Source organism: Aquila chrysaetos, chromosome 8 (assembly GCF_900496995.4).
Source record: "Aquila chrysaetos chrysaetos chromosome 8, bAquChr1.4, whole genome shotgun sequence".
Classification (NCBI taxonomy): domain Eukaryota; kingdom Metazoa; phylum Chordata; class Aves; order Accipitriformes; family Accipitridae; genus Aquila; species Aquila chrysaetos.
Window position 1 is genome coordinate 46368138 of NC_044011.1, and position 15968 is coordinate 46384105.

The window sequence follows — 15968 nt, forward strand, 5'->3', positions numbered from 1 at the left end:
CGTCATCATGTAGGTGCCTCCCTCTGTTTTCTGGGTTGTAAAATGGGATTTTTGGTCCTCCTCACTGTGCGTGGGTGTTGGGACTTCTCTGAAAAGGAATGCTATGGTGCTGGCGGCGTGATTTCCCTTGGTAGTCACAAACATAGCAGAGTCTCAGCCTTTGTTTGAAAGTACAAGGCAACATTACAGAGAAACACTGAAAAACAGAAGCCACAGGTGCAAAATCCATTAAGGAAATATAAAGACTTCTAAAGTGGTTCTCTCTTTTTTCCTCTCTTTTTTCTTAAGCTTTTATGACACGCTTGTAACTTCATAAGGATCCTGCCTGTGATTTTTGAAAGCAGGGTTAGCGTTATTGCCTGCTCAGCGTTCACGGTGGGTCCTTTATTCTCCCATTTTTGTTCCTGCCGTTTAGGATTTCAATAGCCGCAAGAAGTGCCCCCTGCTTTTGTTTTAGAGAGACTTTCTCCAGGAAGACAGGAGATCGCAGGGCCAGAAAACAGGTCACGCAGTCGTCTGGCAGTGTAAATAGCTCCTCAGGGAGCAAAGCAAAGCCAGCAACTAGGAGAAGATGAGGCTCCGAGATCAAGAGCCTCTTGCGCCTTCTCTGACACCTAAGCCCCCATCTACAATAGCAGGTCGACCTGCAGCTGACAACCCGCATTCAGCAGAAGGGCAGCTTGAGAGTGCAGATAGGACTTTGCCATCGCATTGGAACGTGGCCAAGAGGCATGGTTAGCATCTCATTTACATATCCACTTGCTTTTTAAAAAAAAAAAAATCAACAATGAATTCAGAGTCCTAATATTTGCTTCTGCTTGCTGCGTCTACTCTCTGCTGGATGAATAGCAGAAGATGCTTGCATGGATGCTCTTGGGGGGGCAGAGTCGGTGCCGAGTGGCTCCCAGCGACGCTTGCAGGAAGCCAAGCATCAACTGGGTTATTTCTTTCTTTGAAAGTATGCCAAGTCTTTACACTTGAAAAGAGGAAAAACAGGGTGTGGAAGTAATAGAGGACTACACTTGGGTCCGCAGGAGGGACTTGTACGTGTTCCTGCATGGCCTTGCTGTTTGCGACTGCTGCCACAGGGCAGAGGAGCGCTTCCCAAAACCCGAACCTGGGTTCCCTTTGTGCGGCAGGAAGGTGCTGTAGGAGGTGAGAGGGAGATGGTGGATGGCTGATAGCTGGTGCGGGCACCTTGCCTGGACTCTTGGTTGGGCTCATGTGGTCTGAACTCCAGTCTCTGCAAGGATTTGGGAAGCTAGGCTATAGTTAAAACTGGATTTTTTTTTTTTTTTTTTTTTTTTTTTTGGCTAATACCCTATTTAGTGGAAGGGGAGAGAATGGGAAACTTCTGGTTGACTGACAGCATCTCATGTGATCATTGAAGTGCTTGTTTTGTTTTGTTCTTGGAGTCAAACCACCCTGCTTTGAAACCAAAGCACCATTTTGTAATAATGTTGTAAACGTTCAGGGAAAAAGTACCCAACTGACATGTTTCAGCCCGTTTTCTTGTAGCTGAAACTGCTCACCTGCATTTGTAAATCACCCTCTCCCAATCTCCCCATTTTCCGTTATTTTCTGTCAAGTATCTTATCTCCCTTAAAACTTTCCTGCAAATTACTTGTTCCTTTGACATTAAGACATAAGACAGCTGAAAGCTGTAACGTGGACGGGCTTCTGATCTTCCAAACCCAGTTAAACCCAGTAATCAGACTTTAAGCTGATTTGAAAGCTAGTTGAGCTCTACCTTCAGTACTTTTTTATTTTTTGCTTCTTTTTTATCTGTGATTTAGGGAGAGATGATCCTGCTGTGGAGCAGGGACTGGGCCAGGTAATGCTCTTAAGGTCCTTACCCCCGTCTCTCCTGTGACTGAGTCTGAGCTGTTTGTAGCTGAGATGGAGCCTTGGACAGAAAAAATGGTTTCAAGTGACAATTTTTCACACTGAACAAACAGAGGGAAGGAAAAGACAGGAGACATATGCCATGTTTCTGCTCTGATTTTCCATGGCTATCAGCTGCTCTCAGAAACAAATCAAGAAACAGCAACAACAAAAAAAAAAACCCCAACCCTAAAAAGGGCTTCATTTCCAACAGCAATTACCAAATGAAGCCTCTGCTTAATGGACATTTTCAGAGGGCATGGACACCACTTTGTGCTTCTGCTTTCTCATTATGACTTTCGCAGCTCCCAGCTGACAACCTGATAATTCTCGCCGATAAAACAATCTTTTGGGGTTATTGCTGCGTTCCAGCGCTGTCCCCGCTTGCCTGGCTTGCCTTGAGAATTGTCAAGATTATGGAGTGAGCTGTGAAAACATAGTTAGCAAGTGGAAAATATATATTAAAAAAACCCACCAAACAAAATAACAAAGCAAAATGCTCACTTTTTTTTCCTACTTCCTTTCCTAATTTTCTCTCTCATCCCCACTTCTCCCTGGTATCCAAGTAGCACTTGTCTTTTATGGGTCTGAATAAAATACAGAGCTGATTAATGTTCCCTTTGGAACTGAAATTCTAAATCTTAATTCAGCACAGCAAGGGTTTCTGCTGGTATCGGAGGCCACCATGACTTCCAGCGAGTCTCTCCCAGCAGAAACAGCTGGAATCTCCTGTAGAATAAACCTGTCCTGTTGTGCATGCAGGACTGCACCAAGAGCCGCCACCGTGGCCTTTTGGAGCACCTGTGATGAAAATCAGATTTTCTTGCAAATACGTGGGTGCTTGGGAGAGCCAGGACCTCTGAAATACCCGGGAATACAGTGCTCAAGGTGTGCCTGGATGCTGCAGGGAGATTTGCAAATATTTCGGCAGGGCTTTTTAACCTGACATATGTAAACTAGTAGAAATCTAGAAAGGATAGCTCTGCTCTTCCCTGTGCATCTTTAGCTGGCTAAGAGCAAGTTTAAGTTAAGCTACAATAAATTAAATTGAAATAAAAGCGCTCACATGGGGGCATACATTAGTTTAACTGCATGAGTTAGAAAACGATTGGGCTTTTGTAGCTTTGCCTTGTAGGCAAGGCCAAACAACTCATTTGGAAACAAGTTTAGTTGCGAGAACTTGTGTCACACTTAACCTTGGTTTAGGATTAATCATCAGTCAATGATTAAATTGAGTTAATGTAAATTAGGATTGAATTGATTTAGGGTGGCTCACATAGAGACTGTCCTGGTTTAACAAATTGATTTTAAAGAGAAACAACTTCTTTAGCCTGGTACGATTCTGTGCATTGAACTGACATTCAGCTGAGGGGTGTGGGCTTTTAATTCTGTGCCTTTTGCAGGGCGATAACTCCCACACAGCAAGGTTCCTGATCTTTAAAACCCCTTAGGTAGTAGAGCGAGTCGTAATCCAGTCCGTCTGCCTTTCTCCCAACTTCTCTCTTTTTCACATCTCTCCTATATCCTGAGTAAAAGCAAGACTTTAAGTGCTGGCAAAGCGATAGCGCTATTCAGATGCTCTACAAATAACTAACAGAAAGAACCATGCTCACAAGGTGTCCAGATATCAGCAGATCAGCCTGAAATGGTTTTACTTTTAGGACCTTCCAGCATTAGACTGTGGCACTGTGTACATGTGCGAGCTTGTAGCACGACGAGCCATCTCTCCAAGATATCCCAGAGAGGTATATTTGGTTTAGGGGTGTTTTGTCAGCATTTGTTCTTGCTTTTACTGTTTTCTTTACAAGAAAGGAGGGAGTGGGCTGGCACTGTGCTGCCATCTGCCCCAATCTCTGTTGAACCACGGGAATGTGCCGTATGGGCACCCCAGATTCCCACCTTGCCTGATTGAAGACCAGAGCGCTCATTTTAGAAAGAAAAAAATGTCAGGAATTAACACTTTGAATGTTTTTAGGTGATGGTAAAGCCAAAGAATGATGATGTATTTCAAAGAGTAAAAATAAAATATAATACCAGTGCTTAGCAAACCCTGATGTGAAAGAGGTTATACTGCATCAGAGTACTTTCTGTTAAAAATGAGAAGCTTCACCTCACACCTGAGGTGTGAGACGTCTCACCATGGCAGGAGATGACCCAAGAGCTTTGAATTGTTATCGCAGCATTCAGAGTGGGGAAGGGTGAGGAGGGAGGTGACAAATCACCACGCTTAGTCTACCTGTGTCAACCAAGGCGGTAGGTGTCACGCTTAAGAGCTTAGCTCATTAGGGTTGCATGGCTTGCGAGTTTGATGATAAAACTTTGGCAGAAGGCAGCGCTGAGCCAGGGCTGTTGCTTCCCAGCAAATACCAGTAGGTTACACTCTGGAAGAAGAGAGAACAGCAGTAGTCGGTTGTTTTCCTGTGTGTTTTCTAGCAGTTTCTTAACTGTGCATCCTGATTTCAGAGAGCACACGAGGTGGGAGCAAGACTCAGAAGGTGAGGACCAACGTCCTCTTATATTAGGTGTAATACAAAATATTACTGCTTCCTGAAGTCCTGCTGCTTTTCTATCTGTTGATCGTGATGGCTAAAACACTAGCACTGCAATTTGGAATAAAATAGAGGAAACGCCTGGCACCTCTTTGCTGTATCATTTTTTTCTCCAGGGAGGAAAAACGTTGCAAAATTTTGTCTGAGTGTGTGAGGGGGTAATAAGTAATCACATAATTAAGAGCTGTAGAATTCAGCCCCAGGTTTGCGCTGTGGCAGGAACATCTTGGGCTGTTGCCTCCGAGGGCACTGCATCATGTGGAAAACCACCTGAGAACTGACAGCTCCTCTTTCTCTCTTGTTCCCCTCTCCAGGTCAAGCATCCTCCTTCACGCAGCAGCCCCAGGACCAGGTAGTCATCGCTGGGCAGCCCGTGACGCTGCTGTGCGCCATCCCCGAGTATAATGGCATCGTGCTGTGGATTAAAGACGGGCTCGCCCTCGGAGTCGGACGGGATCTCTCAAGTAAGTCGTGATACTACCCTACCTAAACAAGGAAAATCGGAGCTCTCCCTGCCCAACAGTGAGATGTAGCCACAATACTTATTTTGAGAATAACAAGTGTTTTCATTTCAACTACAAAACCTTCCAGCCGGCTCAAACATAAGCACTGAAGCTTGGAATAAACAAAAACCTTTTTCGCTCTGACTTGAAACAAAACAGTTGGTTTCCCACAGGTATGACCTGACCCTTTGGAAAGCCTTGCTTTGGTTTCGGTTGACTTTTGGAAACAATTGCCACGTTTCCAAAATGCAGGCTGAAATGTTTGGTAAATGTTGAAAGTGCCTGTTTTGACATTCTCAAAAAAAAAAAAAAAGTAAGTCTCTGTTTGCTTTGGATAAATGTGTTTATGGCAATCCAGTGGAGCCCACAAGTAGTTGTAGCTTCCTTAAGCTGTACTTTTGGCAAATTATAGTTTGGTAATAAAATTCCCCAGACTTCACGTTACTTAATCCCACACATGCATTGTGATTGAGGGTTTATTGCAACTGGCGAAGGCTCTGGAACAATAGTGGAGAAGTTATCCAGTTTATTCTATGTATTTTGCTGGAAAATACTAAATTTTTAGTGAAATGTTTCACATGACTAAAGGAGAGTGTTTGCCTGAAAGCCAGAAACCTGGGAGGGCGCTGAGCCCTTCCAGGAGCTGCGGCCTTGTCCCCCTGAGTACAGCAGAGGTTGTACACGTGTGACGTTGCCACTGCTCAACTTCTGCAGAGCACGGGAGACCTGAGAGGGTTTTTTCCAAGTCAAGCAGCAGCAGCATTCAGAAACCAGGGGAGGATTCGTGTTTCTTGGTCTCTGTGGACCCCGCTCTTCTCTAAAGTACAATGCCTGCCCTTTCTTTTCCTTTTTTTTTTTTTTTATACGTATAATTACTCATTTCTCAGACTTGCCTGAGTGAGCAGTCCCCTCTTCAACTGTTTTTCAAAGCTCTGTGCCACAACTTTTACATACATTAGAGAGCTGAGCTTTCCATACAAGACCTTGCAACACGAACGGGTAACAACAGCTCCACTGAAGTATGTAGCTTATGTGAATGACTTCCACAATTAACGGAGCTGGGGCTGCTTTAAGCAAGAGGAACTGCCAGCTCGCATGATACCAGCTCAGCCAGTCATCTAATTAGCTAAATACAAACAAACCCATCATTTGTATTTCTTGCGGTTCAGGAGAGCAAATCCTGCTGTTGATAGCTTGCGAAACAACAAAAACAAAAGAGTGTGCCAGGCTGCCTGCGTTACACAGTGCATTAATCACCAGCACAGGGAAGGATGGGGTGATGGCAGCCTTCCTTCTGTGGTGTTTCAGGTGTCTCAAAACTGAGGGCAGGCTGATCAGGGCTGTCAGTACCCCCGCAGACCCCTGCCCAACCTTTACGCAGACCTAGTAGTGGAAGTATTCCAGTGTTTCACCACAAGCACATGCACAGCTGACTGAAGGAGTTCAGGAAATCCCATGACAGGTCTCAGAGGAGCCGGAGGTGGTGGGTTTCCTGGTGGAAGGGCTAATCCCTTTTCCTCGGGATTGCAGCTAATGCACCTTCATCAGCACCTCCTTTTTGAACTCTTAGGGCAAAACCTGCAGTCTCTTTCCTGAATTTGGGAGGCCTCTCGCTCTCTTTTTGGGCTGGCTGCCCAGGAGGGGAAGAAGCTGCCTGGCTCCTGGGTATTTGGTCTGGGACAGCTGGGGCTCTGGACTTGCGCTATATACTCCCCATCCTTGGGCTCGTCTGTCCAGCTGCCTCCTGACTCATGTTTTGCGTTCTGCAGGTTATCCGCGCTATCTGGTCGTAGGAGACCATCTGTCTGGAGAGCATCACTTGAAAATCCTGAGAGCCGATCTGCAAGATGACGCCGTCTACGAATGTCAGGCCATTCAAGCAGCCATCCGATCCAGACCTGCCCGGCTGACTGTTCTCGGTAAGTGCCGTCTCACCATCATATTGGCCCTTATTTGCTTTTTTTTTTTTGTCCTCGTGGTTGCACTGAGTGGCTTTTTGACAAAATATTTTGTTGCTAAATCAAGAGGACTGGAAACTAGTCCATCGCAAGACCGACAGGGGTGCATCTTGATCCTGCGAAGAGTAGCAAAGAAAGCTGTTTAGGGAGTACAGCAATTCTGGGATGAGTAACACAGGCACAAAATGTTTGGTACCTCAGTTCTACAAATATAAGTGCCAATTTGAGAGTGTACATGCATAAATTTAAGGACGTGAAAAGTGTCGGTGCCATCAGTGCCCTACCCTTTCTGCAATGCTGCGGCATGACCAGGAAGATGCTACCACTTGAGGAAGGGCTGGTTTTTGTACTATCTTCATATTATCTATTTTCGTACATATGTTTTATCATCATGTGTTTCTCAGTAATTAATCTTTCCCATGAGCAACACAGGAAGATGTTGCATGGGATTGCAAATAGGAGATGGCTCCCAACATCTTGTAGAGACCTTTTCTGGGTGGGAAATAGGAGAGTAGCACTGGCGAAGGTAAAGGGCTTTGTTGGCAGGCTGGCAAAGTGGTTGTGAGTGCTTATCAGGAGTGCTGGCAAAAGGCAGGCTGCATCAGTGAGACTTCCCAGAATGTATGTGGCTTCAGAGAAGTTAATGAAAATGGTGTTTTTCTTGAAAAGCATGGACAAAACCCAGTCTGTATTGGTCTCAGATACATCCTGATTATTCAACCCCCAAAGTGAAACTACTTCCATATTGGTTTAAATCGACATTTGGATTTGTTTTTTCCTTGTTGTTTTTTTCCTGGTTAATTTTTAGGGAAAAAAAAATCTTTTTTAAAAGTTCCGAACAAAGAGGTTTATTGCTTTTAGTCAGAGCAATGCTAATTAGTCTTAAGCAGCCAAAAAAAAGTGAATTAAGGTACTAGTTCTGGTTGAAGGTGCACCTTATCAAAGCCTGCGCACCACTGCGAAAATGAGTTCTAATTTCTGGTTTGTAATTTCCCCTGCATTTGTTTTTCTCTCTCCGCCACCCTACAAAGCACCCTACCCCCCAAACTTACGCAACTGCCATCTCTTCCTTCCCTGACCCCGAAGATAATGATGATTTTCTTTTGATCCATCCTTCTGCTCAATCAACCCTTTGCAGCAGCTCAGAGCTCTGACATGTGCCCATACATGAAAGAAGCCTGCAAATGAATCGGAAAGCAGAGCACGGCTGTCAGGGGGGCTTTCTCGCTTACCAACAACTTCTGCAAGCTGTGTCGCCTTCCCCTCCTTCGCCTGGGCTCCCTCCTTCTGTTGTGAAGGCAGAATATGTTGCTGGAGCCAGACAAAAGAAATAATGTTATTTAATTAGAGCTAAAGATTTCAAAACTAATTTAGTCCCAGGGCGCACAGGCGTACGTCAGAGCTCAGAGCTGCTGCAAAGCGTTGATTGAGCAGAGTGATGTTTTTTATGGATCAAAAGGAAATCATTATTATCTTTGGGGTTATGGAATGTGTCAAATAGATGGTAGTTAATGTTTATGTGAATATACATGGTAGTTGCTAATTGGTACATTTACCTAAGATGTTCAGCGACTTATATTTGCAGAGTGTTTTCCTTTTAAGAAAATTTAAGTTATTGCACATTCAACATAAACCCAATCGATAAGAAAATGGGGCTTTGCAACCTGTCAGTAGCACATCTTTCACGTTAGATGTATTTATGCAGATGTTCTGGGGAAATTTTAAGGCCGGTTGGGGAGGCACGAGTGATAATCTACACCCTGGGAAAGGGGCTGGAAGGTCATTAGCGGTCAGCAGCTCGCACTTTGATACCTTTGCGGTAGGATGGTGTGTCCTGCCGCACTGGAGCAAAGGCGGACGTTGCCACAGGTGGTCTGTGATCTGCGTTTTAGCCAGCCCAATGGAGGGGAATAGAAATGGCACATTAAGAGTAGATACTTCCAACATCCTGCGTGCTAAGAGCTAGCACTGGCTCCTGACAGACGGTTACAGCATGCAGTGCGTCAAGCTAAACTTAGTGTGCATTAGGGAGAGGCAAAGCGCGTGTTTGTACAGGAAAATGGAGAGACGTTTTCGGTGGTTACAGATATGTAATGTCACCAGCTGTGCAGACATTTCTTCTCTTTGGATCTGGTGCGTGCCAACTCGACGAGCCTGGTTAATCGCGAGCTAAGCAGCCATCTCTGGAGGGACATGGGTCTCCCAGATTTCATCTCACTGGGTTAGGAAGGGATGTAACAGCCTACCTGAGCTGCCTCATTTGAAGAAGATGCTTATGGGGCATTTCTTCATCCCAGTCTGCCCAGCTTCACCTGAGGCTGCAGGCATCACCTAGGCAGGAGAGGATCCCTAAGCCGTCCCCGGATCTGCGTGCAACTCTCGCAGCTCTTGAGGAAACGATTTGTCACAACTAGAGCAGAGCTGGGAGGCTCTCGTGGCTGGGACCCCATCGTCTGCCGCTGCTGCAACCACTCGAAGGACTCATCATCCAGCCGGGGAAGTTGGAGGCTGTTCTGGGGAACCCCATCCCATTCTATCACACCCCAGCCTTGCCTCTGGAAAATACCTTGCCTGGGTTTTTTTTGCGTGGGTTGGTGCTGCCTTGTCCGTTCTTGCCAGCTTTTCCACTTCCTTGGTATCAAGAAATCCCCTAATGCCTCCCAATTCAGTTTCCAACTGCTGTCATTCATGTCTGACAACAGCTTTATGGGGCTGATGCCTCCTGCTTCCCTGCTCAGATGCAGAGCTACACCATATTTTAATTAAATATTTAAGGTTTTGTCACATTGTTTTCAAATCTACATGGTTAAACGTAGTGGAACAGATCATTCCATAGCCTTAGAAGTCCAAACATTCAAACACAGGAGCCTATTAGTGTCATCAGCATCGGGGAAAATCTTTTATTTGTAGAGTTGTAAGGACAAATACTGCTCGGGAGCCAGGCTAACCCATCCGAAAGCTGAAGGAGCCCCTTCTCCAGGTCTCTCTCGCTTTCCCTCTTACCATTGCCCAAATTGTCTGGGGAATGAGCTGCTGCTCTCTCTCCGTCTGCCCCAGCAGGGAAGGCAACGGCTGCTAAAGCTGATGAGATGGGGTTTGGGAGATACGGAGGCATCCACGTTTTCTGCAAGCAAAGGATGTCAGGGCAGCATTTTGGCAGGGGAGCCCGAGCCAGGCAGGCTTTGGGAAGCCACTGGAGGGCTATTTGCTACCTGGTACATCTTTAATGGCAGGGCTTCGTAATTTATGATCTATTTAACTAAGCTGGGGTATTAATTAAATAAAGTAAGAGCCTGATTAGGACTTGGAGAAATTTAAAAATAAAATCAGACAGCAATCGAGCGAAATTGCAAAGCAAACACTTTGGCTGTAACCACTGGAGAGTTCCCTCCGGTCTTCCATCAAAGCTCAGAGCAGGGAGGGCAAATACAAGAGATTATATAGCCAACAGATGTGTGTTGTTAAAATATGCATCTGCCAGCCGTGTAGTTTAAGGAGCCGGAGGGCTAGCTTGTGGATCCTTCTGCACTCGGGGGACTGTGAATGAATTCGAGGCCCCGCCAGCCAAGCTGGGATTTGCAGACACGTTAATTAGTGTTGAGTTCCCAGATCTCGAAGGCAGCCAAGCAAGGAGAAACTTTGAAGAGCGCATTGGCTTCCCCGGGAGGAAGGAGAGGGGAGGGGAAGAGGGGAGCCCCGGCTCGCCGTGCCGATCTGGCAGCGGCGTTGCGAAGCCTCAGCCCGCGACGACTGGGGTAGGCAGGACCCGCGGTGCCAGGAGGGCGGAGGAGTCCACGTCAAGCAAAGCAGATGGATGGCGAGGTGTTGGGGAAGCTGGATGGTAGCGGGGTTGCTCTCCTTCACTGGCATCTTGGCAGGAGCATCCCAAGCCTATCCTGGTCTGTGGTCCTCCCCAGCGCGAGATGCCCTGCCTTGTACCACGGGCTGTCCCGTACAAGCTCCAGTACACCACTAGCTCTGCAGCTCGGCGCAGGGAAAGGGTTGGTCCCAGAGAGATGCTGGTGGGAACCAGGACAAGGGGACCATGGGGGTGTGAGGGGGGAGGCAGAGGAGCTACTTCCAGAGACTCTAGGGTGAATAATTGATAGGCAATTAACTTGTACATTCACCTTTTATAGTCTTAATTCCCTGCCTCGTCCCCCTCCACGGCCTCTTCTAATATTAACTCTGCCTTCATGTGTGTCCCATTAGAAATAAAGCTTTCTTAAATCAACATGAATTATTTAATGCTACAGATTAAGTTAATTTGAAGTGAGAGCTCCTGTCTTTTAAGACAGCACAGGCCAGGGTCAGGAAAAGAGGAGGGTCACCTAGGTGTCAAGTGCATTTACATTCAATCACAACCCTTTTCCTCTTTTTATCTTATGGTTTTTATTTTATTCTAATCCTCTTCCTAGCCGAGTCTTTCCAGTCCTCCCCTGCAGAGCAGAGTAAGCTATTTCCATTACCAAAATGATCGCTGGCAGCTTGAGACATCTGTGTTTCCCAGCTTTCCTGCTCTTTAGTGGAGTTTGATCAGAAAATAAAGAGGCTATGGCCTGGGAAAGGCCATTTTTCAATATTTGTTTGTAATGCTGCACTGCAATGAGAAAATGTGGACTAGGTAATGTTTCAAATCCAGAAACAGTTCAGCCTGGAACCATCTCAAGTATTTTTCCATACTTCTTAACAGAATTCAATTCTCTGAATGTAAAATTCAGCCTAAACCAGCATGTACAGTCAGGATGTCAATTCAGAACAAAAAAAAGAAGTGTTGAAAATGTGATCATTTTCTTCCAGACAGTCTCTTCTCCTTGAAAAAGTTTGGGTCTTCACGAAGCTGCATTTTCTGCTGGGAATATTTTCAGTGGCAAAATAGCAACCGGGTCTACTGGGAATGAAACAGAAACATCAAACAATCGAGCACAAATCCCAAATAACCTAAATATTTGATGTCATGTCTGAGCAGCTTAAGTTTACAGCGCTCTGAGCTGGCTCCTTTTGATAGCGGAGGGTGGATGGGTTTCCTTGCCGGCAGCCCTGCCTGGCTCCTGGGGTGGGAAGGTATCTCCACAGGCTTGACTGTACCCAGCCAGGCAAACCCAGGGTCTCAGAGGTGCTTGGTGCTGTACAAATTCAGGGTGAAAGGCAACATCTGCCTCGTGCGGTCTGTAGCTGGCAAAACAGATCAAAAAGAGGTACCGTATGCTAAACTCAGCTCTAGAGATGGGTCTGCCCAAGCTGGGTTTCACCTGGGCATTGGTAAGTGTTCTTCTTCCCCCATTTCGGAGGGGTTTGCACCCTGCCTCTCTGGAGGAGGATGGCAGGGCAGCACCCGCATGAGCTCTGCTCTCCTTACTTTGAAGGAGACAAGCAAAATTGATTCACTTGCATCCCCATTAAGCACATCTTAGCTGGCTGTGTGTACTAGGGTGAAATGCTGTATGGGACATGTCCTCTGGCCTCAGGCTCTGCCAGCCTTATTGCTGTAGCATAACGACTTTCCAATTACACAAATATGGGGAGTGGGAAGCTAAGAAAGGGGTTTGTTTCACATTAAATATATACCCGCCACTCTGCTGCTTTTGCCTTGTGGTTGTTGAGCTGCTAAGACAGGGAGTAGCTTGGTGTGCCTAATCGCCGTGAAAATGTGAAAAGCTCCTTCCATGAGGACCCTGGAGGGAGTTTCCCAGTAGTCACTGGGAAACCCGGAGCTTTTGCAAAGATGGCCCAGTTTGCACGCTGCTTGTGACAGCACCCTGATGGGCATAAAGCCTGTCCCAGTCCAACAGGCACAGTTAATATGCCACTGCATGACCAGGAAATTAAATATATATATATATATATATATTCATAAAATGCATTAAAAATGACAAACCTATTCCTTCCCAACAGGACAGGGCTGTATCTGAGCAGTGGCTGGTGTGTAATCGCACGGAGGGAAGTTCATCTGGGCCAGGCCAGCACTAGGCAGATGCTGCCTCTGCTCCCTCAAACCCAGGTCCGGTGTTATTGGCTCACACCATTTCATGAGTAGTCTTGCAGAATTCGTGTTTTCTTAAAGCCGTGGGCCCTGGGGTTAGGTGATACCACGACAGTTTTCTTGGTTCTGTATGTAAATTAACGGCTAGCCTTCAGCACCACAGAGCCAGGCTCGAATCCTGAAGGAAGATTTGCGTGCCTGGAAGCCCGTCTTGTTTTCTTTGAACTGTAGCACTTGGCCTACCAGCAGATACCACCTCTCCCATCAAACTTCACCTTGCTTATATCCTCAAAGCCGCAACAGCATTCCTACCTGAATGCTGAAGACTCAAGGACCACAGAGTAAATAGGAAGAGACACAGTTAGAAATGATTAATGTTAGGGTTCTTGCGCCAATCTGTGATTTCTTGTCTCGATGCAGGGAGGGCCTGACCCGTGGTTTTATCGAACACGAAGCATTTGGCTTCTCTGTGCAGAGTCTGCTGGTCCGTACCATACTGATGGATGCGAAGCACACAGAGCTGATAAAAAGCCTTCCCGATTCTCTGTCATCCCTTCAGATGCAGTGGTGGCTGCATCCCTTTACCTCTTCCCAGCCCCTCTTGCTGGCTCTGCCCACCTCCCTGCCCCTCGCACAAGAGCCGTGAGCAATTACTCCGGGCTACGATGGCCGTGAAGTTGCCATGAAATGGTGGGGGGGGGGGTGCTTGCCATGTGTCAAAATCCTTCCATCCTGCTCTGCTCATCACTTGTACTGTTACATCTGCACCACCTCCTGCTCCGGGCACGAACCCCTCTGCATCTCACCCCCCAGTCCTCCCCAGTTTGCATAAGGCATCCAGGAGCCAGCGCATCACACGAGCCTTTCCCCTTTGCATCATACATTGCATCAAATGGCTTCTGCTCCATGCAGTGCCTGTCGATGGGGGAGATTATTCTCCTTTATGCCCTTTTGGATCGCTGACACCTTGCATTCTGCATCGCACAAACAAACCCCGCGCACGTGCAAACCTCTCTTTGCTTTGCACACCTACATGCGTTTCTCCCTCTTGCCAATCAAGACAAAACTCCCCATCTGTATCCTACCCGCACTCCTCTGTATCTGCATTATACGTACACGCAGCAGCTCCTTTTGTGCTTCTCACGCATGCACGTACGGATGCGATATAGATTGCAGCACTATGCGTTCAGGCTGCACTTGGTGGCTCAGCCGGGGGATCTGTCACCGCTGGGAACTTGGTGGGTTGTTAGTGACCTGACAAAAGTATTGACTCCCTCTCCCCTTGTCAGCTGGCAGAGAAGAATGAGGCCCTCGAAGCGTGACATCACCTGAGCGACAGCCCCCGCTTTCTTATCGATCCCCCCTAATGAAAAATGAACCCGAGGCTCGGCAGGGGCAGGGCCAGCCGCAAAAGCAGAGAAAATGCTTCGGGAGAGGATGCACAAAGCAGCTGTTGAGATGTTCCTGCTGGAGCCTGCCCGCCCACCCCAGCTCTCTGCTTGTGGCCAGCCTGGAGGGATGTTTGCTTGGGTCCGAGAGCTTTGCAACCCTATCTTGGGTTGCTTTCTGCACGTCTTGCATTTTTCCCCCCTCCTTTAAGTGTTTCCCAGACTTTCACCCGCTGGGCCTGTTTCTGAGCTGCTCTGCCAGCTGTGATACAGTTCAGGCTTCCTAGCACAGTTCCTAGCTGCAACCAGCATCCTCCCCAGGTCACGGTGGAGAAAGGGTTGGTGAAACCGGTGATGAATCTCTCTTCTTGTTACCAATCCATCACAGTGCTAACTGTTCCTGGCATTTCCAAGCAGCGTTTGCTTTTGATGCACCTGTCAGTGTGTCTGACGGATATCAGCTTCCCATCTGATGGTAGGACTGGGATGGCCTTGGGGCTGCAGCATTCCTTTTAGCTCAGCTTGGGCTTTAAAACTGGATAGCTGTGTCTTAATGATTGACCTGTGGGTGTCCTTTGTAACTGATGGCAAATAACCTCCCCTGCCCCAGGATATTCACCTCATGCCAAGGTAGAGGTTGGACAAATGGCCCCCCAGAAGGGGCTATTGCTCTTTTTTGATGTTAAAAGGTGCCTGGTATGCTCAAATCAGAAGTTGACCGTGCAGACATCTTTAGTTTGTTTGGGATGACAGCAGCCACCCTGCTGCTTCCCAAGAGCCTGCCTTGGGCCAGTGCTTCCTTACTGGGGTGTGCAAAGAATTTTGGCTGCAGGTTCCATGCAGCCCTTGCCAAGGCTGCTGTTAGAAGTTGCTGTGAGATGAGTAGTTTCATAATTCACAAGTAGGTGCCTTGGTTTTGCAGTACTGGGTGATGATGTGGGTGCTGAGCTACGGTGAGGTGTAGAAGGCAGTACCCCAGATACAGCTATAAATGCACAGTACCTAAAGGGATCACTTTAGGTGATAAATCACAAATGAGGGACCACTTCAGTTGGCAAGCATGGATATGGCATTGGATGACCCGTTCAGGACTCCTCTCTCCAGCCTCCTCCCTGCTCCTGGGAATTAGGCTGAGGCTTTCTCCCCAGGGGCCAGGCATGAAGCCGCACTATCGGGTTCCTCTAACGTGCTCAACTCTGACCTCTGCGGAGAGAGAGACAAGGGATTCACGGCAAATTATGGATTTAACACCTATGATGAATCTCCATTACAGCATGAAATGAGAAAGGAAAACGTAGCTAAATGGAAGATCTCCCCTGGGCAGCAAGAGACTGCAACTTATGAGAGGCTGGGGAAAATGAAAAAAAAAAGGGGGGGGGGCAGAACTCAGGAACTAGGAAAAACCTTATTCCTTTAAGTATTGCAAAACCTTTATAAGTCACTGCTTGCAGGTTAGTAGGGACATGGATTAAAGGTCAGGACTCAGACCTATGACACATCAGAGGTTTCCAACTCCATCCCTTCCGCTTGTCATGACCAGTGGAAATGAAATATCATTGAGTACCGGTCCTTCAGGTGCTCGGGACTGCTGGTCCCCAGCACCTGGGACCAAGACCTGCCCTTCATCACATCACTGAGAGTAGCCTGGCTCTGCATCAGTCATCTCCCTTTAGGAAACGCCAATGGAGCGTCCTTCCCTGGGA

At 47.1% G+C, this 15968-nt stretch overlaps 1 protein-coding gene across 12 annotated transcripts in view; it reads left to right on the top strand.

Moving 5' to 3' along the window:
- The window catches only part of KIRREL3 (kirre like nephrin family adhesion molecule 3), a 341383-nt gene that overhangs the window by 237476 nt on the left and 87939 nt on the right, over positions 1-15968 (top strand). For 11 of the 12 annotated variants that reach the window (XM_030022476.2, XM_030022467.2, XM_030022469.2 and 8 more), the window contains 2 exons: positions 4748-4897; positions 6706-6855. In XM_030022476.2, the coding sequence (XP_029878336.1) occupies positions 4748-4897; positions 6706-6855 (300 nt within the window). Of the gene's footprint in view, positions 1-543; positions 735-4747; positions 4898-6705; positions 6856-15968 lie in introns of those variants that run through there. The other variant, XM_030022466.2, reaches the window with a different exon arrangement.